Source organism: Echinops telfairi, unplaced genomic scaffold (genome assembly GCF_000313985.2).
Source record: "Echinops telfairi isolate 266 unplaced genomic scaffold, ASM31398v2 ScPeMD7_7469;HRSCAF=8507_1, whole genome shotgun sequence".
NCBI classification, from domain to species: domain Eukaryota; kingdom Metazoa; phylum Chordata; class Mammalia; order Afrosoricida; family Tenrecidae; genus Echinops; species Echinops telfairi.
Window position 1 is genome coordinate 44,369,856 of NW_022111373.1, and position 1,724 is coordinate 44,371,579.

The 1,724-nt window shown below is 48.4% G+C and overlaps 1 protein-coding gene across 1 annotated transcript in view; it reads left to right on the forward strand.

Moving 5' to 3' along the window:
• The first annotated feature begins 35 nt into the window (after window positions 1-35).
• The window catches only part of SLCO4C1 (solute carrier organic anion transporter family member 4C1), an 87,829-nt gene continuing 86,140 nt past the window's right edge, over window positions 36-1,724 (forward strand). Inside the window, exon 1 of the mRNA XM_045285192.1 lies at window positions 36-399. Within this exon, the coding sequence (XP_045141127.1) occupies window positions 36-399 (364 nt within the window). The remainder of the gene's footprint in view (window positions 400-1,724) is intronic.

A 1,724-nucleotide genomic window follows, 5' to 3' on the forward strand; every position in this document is an offset into this window, starting at 1 on the left:
GCGAGCACGGAAGGCAGGAGGCACTCATTCCGATCATGAATGACGCCAATGGCATCGAGAACCCTGCTTTCGTCCCCTCCAGCCCGGACACCCCGCGCCGATGGTCTGCGTCGCCCGGTCAGGTCGAGGTGTCCGCCCGGCCCTTCTGCACGCAGAAAGAGGATTCGCCGCTGCCCCGGGCTCCGGAGCCCGCGAAGCCTTCGGAGTCGCCAGAGCCACAAGCTCGCCCATCTCTGCCCGGAGCTCCCCTCCCCCCTGGAGAGCAATCGGAGCCACTTTCGCTGTCTGAGTTCGAGGAGGGACCCTGCGGATGGGGGAACTTCCACCCAGAAAGTCTCCAACGCTGCAACACGCCGCAGGGATACCTGCTCCACTATTGCCTTCTGGCTCTCATACAAGGTACGGTCCGTGGTCGCTGGATGGGAGGGCAGGAGGGGAAAGGGGGCGAAGGAGGGGATGTAAAGAGGCAGCAGGGGCAGAGGTAGCTGGGGCGAGGGCAAGCCTGGGGGAGTCTTGTGCGGTTACTTGGTAGTAGGAGGGGCCTAGAGCTTGGCACTTGAAGCACTTAGACCACTTCAACTCATCAAGTTCAGGCTTCCTCATTTGAACTGCCTTTTTCCTGCAACGTGAAAAATGTGATATGCAAGCTTCATCTGCTTTTTGCTTGATCTCAGTTTATCAGAATTGGTTCCATCAGGCAAGATGATAATTAGCATTCCCTGGGGGATTTCATGCTACATCACAAAGCACACTTTCCCCTGAATGTGAAATCCTTTCTATTTCTAATGGCCCAATTGTTTGACAGCCATATGTACATGCTAGTGGATTTCAAACAGTTCATAGAAAAATTCCATAATTTAAAAATGCCATTCTTCCATGAATTTTTCAGAAGTTCCCCTGGTGCATTGCATAAAAATGCTCATGAGTGTTTTTTGTGAATAATTCGAGACTACGGGAACATTAATAACATTAATGGTAACCCAGAGAGTAGATTAGAAAAGGCTTCAGGCATTGCTAAAGGGCCAGCCTTCATTAGTCATTGGATCACAAAAGAGTTACACAGTAATCTGTTTTGTTCAAGGATCTCTTTTACCTTCTCTCGGGAGTTACAGATTAAGCGCAGGTTTATACTCTCAAGAGGTTGAAACCTAAGCAAGGTTTGGAAGAGGAGTGATGGTAGAGGGAGAATGGCCCTGTGGAAGAAAGCATAGAGAAGGCAAACGCTGCTTAGTGTGGTGCTTTAATACAGGGGATGAAATAATTGGGAAGAAGCATGAGGGTGGTAAACTGAGGAGGGGTAGGCACGACCTGGATGATTGTAAAGTACTTGCTGACGGCTTGTTCAAATCGATGGTTATTGTTAGGGGCCTTGAAGATGTTTCCCACTCACTGTGACCCTTTATGGGTAAAATTGCCTGCTCCTACTCCTTCACAGATGATACAGCCCTTGTTGCAGCCACTGTGTCAATCCATCTCATCAGGGCCTTCCTCTTTTTCAAAAACTTTACCAAGAATGACGTTCTTCCTTACCTTATGTTCAAAGTACTTGGGAAGACGTCTCAACATTCCCTCTCTCAAAGAGCTTTCTGTTCCGTTTGTACCCTTTCCAACACAGATTTGTTTGTTCTGCAATTCACAGCATATTCAATATTCTTTGTCAGCACCAGTTTTCCTTATTCATTGTCCAGACTTCATATGCATAAGAGGGGATTAAAAATACTGTG